Raw genomic sequence first — 2,257 nt, forward strand, 5'->3', positions numbered from 1 at the left:
TTTTTTTTTTTTTTTTTTTTTTTTTTTTTGAGAGAGAGAAGTTTTTTTAAAATATTTAGCTTTTTTTAGTTTTCGGCAGACACAACATCTTTTGTTTGTATGTGGTGCCTGAGAATCGAACACGGGCTGCACGCATGCCATGCGAGCGCGCCACTGCTTGAGCCACATCCCCAGCCCAGGAAGGGACATTTTCTTAAGGATTTGATATGGACATTTCATGTATGGACATGGACATCTCAAATACTTACCAGGCTAGGGGCAGAACTTTCTTGAATACCTGAGGAGAATAAAAAAATTTCCTTCAATAAAATAAAAATCATCCCTTGATTCTCAGCTGTGTCCTACTAGTCATTTTCTGTAAAAACCCTGTTTCTTTTCTCCTCACTGCCTCTGATTCTTTCTTTCTCATATATACCATTTACTTCTGAAAGAGGGGATTTATATGAGGAAAAAATAATAAAATAATGGCATTTTCAATAACTATTTTTAATAATATGTTCATAACTATGTTATATAACTTATGTTATATAATCAGAAAAAACAATAAACCTATTTTCAGAGTGAGAAAAATGACATCTCTTTTTTTTTTGGTATTAGGGATTCACCCTTCTTTCCTCTATTTGCTAATGTGATCATCTATAGAGCACACAAGAAACTAATTTCATAGGCTATTATCACCTCTTGTAGGCAAGTATTCATTAAAAACTTCTTGTGGCAAGATGGAACCATCAATCTCTGTTTTGTCAGAATCCTGATTTCTACCTCAGCCAATAGAATGATGCCCTATCTTTATTCTGTGCTTGACAGCAACACCCACTTGAATTCTCCTGCTTTACCTAGAGACTTTTCATTGAGATTCAAGGCACTGAGCAGAGAATCCAGGGCCTCAAATCCAACATAACCAAAACCTTTAACCTCTCTGGATTGCTGGGTTCACGGAGTAAACAAACTGCATGGATATTTAATCCTCTAAAGATTCCTTTAAGGGGCTGGACATAGTAGTGCACACCTATAATCCGAGCAACTCAGCAGGCTAAGGTGGGAGGAACTCAAGTTCCAGGCCAGTCTCTGCAACTTAATGAAACCCTGTCTCAGAATTAAAAATAAAAAGGGTTGGGGATATAGCTCAGTGGTATACAACCCTTGAGGGTTCAATCCCCAGCACTGAAAAAACAAAAAGATTCCTTGATGGAATCTTCTATCACATCATAGTGTTAGGTGCTGATTTAGGAAGACAGCTCTAGTAGATATTGGATTCCCAAGCAGCCAATGGAACGTTGGGAAGGATAGAGCACTCAACTTAAGGGGCCTTATACACATCATCATCATTACTATGCCAACCAGTGGAAACATCTCTTGCCAAGCCATCTGTCTCATTAGCCCAGCTGACTGGTTTGGAGATACAGGTGCTTCCTTTACTAGTCCCCTCATCCCCAGCCAGAAAGTCTATTAGGGAAATAGTCTTTCATTTCTTTTTTGCTGAGGTTGCCATATTGGGGGAAGGAGAGATAATGCAAAGATGCTTAAAAATATCTTTAAACAAAAAATAAACCTGTTCTCTGTCTATTGCAAAGATTTGGTTGTGACTCTTAAGATAACATTACTGCTTTAAACTGTACAACAAAGTCTTGCATTGCTTTTGGAAACAAAGGAGAAAAGCTCCCTGTTTGGCAGCAGTATATTACCCTAAGTTCTTGAATAACTACTGGTTTTCACCCCTATTTCCTGTCCTACTATTCAGGAGTCTCAGTGGAGCATACTCCTGCTTCCCTTGGTTGGAACATCAATGAGCTGTCATAACTGCCAGTTTCTGGGCAGCATAACCTGCTTTTCCAAACCTTAATTAGCATCCTCTACTTTGTACGTGTATATCTTCTACACAAAGACATTTCTCTGATTTATACATTTGGAATATAGCCGCGGGACTCAATTTGTGTCTGCTGCCTCTAGGCGAATGATCTGATTTGCGTCTTCTCAATTCAGATTTATTTCTCAATTAACACTTCTTTTCTGGCAATCTTTCTATTGGGTCCTCAGTTTCTGCCCAGCAAGTCTTAACAATGAGATTGGTCTTAATTAGCATCTCAGGCGAAAAAAAAAAAAAAAAAGATTAGTGATGGGGATGCTAGGCAAGGATTTTCCATTTAGAATGGCAAAAAATCTGTCGTTACCAGGAATAGTTCGGGTTTTCCAATGAAGACAAAGAGTCCCTGGTTTTGCTACCAGCACCTCCTTGGATTCTGAAGAGGACACTTGA

The 2,257-nt window shown here is 38.5% G+C and overlaps 1 protein-coding gene across 5 annotated transcripts in view; it reads right to left on the minus strand.

The window, feature by feature from the left end:
- Calcoco2 (calcium binding and coiled-coil domain 2) overlaps window positions 1-2,257 on the minus strand; it is a 34,101-nt gene that overhangs the window by 4,544 nt on the left and 27,300 nt on the right. For all 5 annotated transcript variants that reach the window (XR_007342658.1, XM_015495525.2, XM_015495526.2 and 2 more), the window contains one exon: window positions 249-277. Coding sequence is in view for 4 of the 5 variants with exons in the window: in XM_015495525.2 (XP_015351011.1) it covers window positions 249-277 (29 nt within the window). In the remaining variant the exon portion in view is untranslated. The remainder of the gene's footprint in view (window positions 1-248; window positions 278-2,257) is intronic.

The sequence above is a fragment of the Marmota marmota genome, unplaced genomic scaffold (assembly GCF_001458135.2).
Source record: "Marmota marmota marmota unplaced genomic scaffold, marMar, whole genome shotgun sequence".
NCBI lineage: Eukaryota > Metazoa > Chordata > Mammalia > Rodentia > Sciuridae > Marmota > Marmota marmota.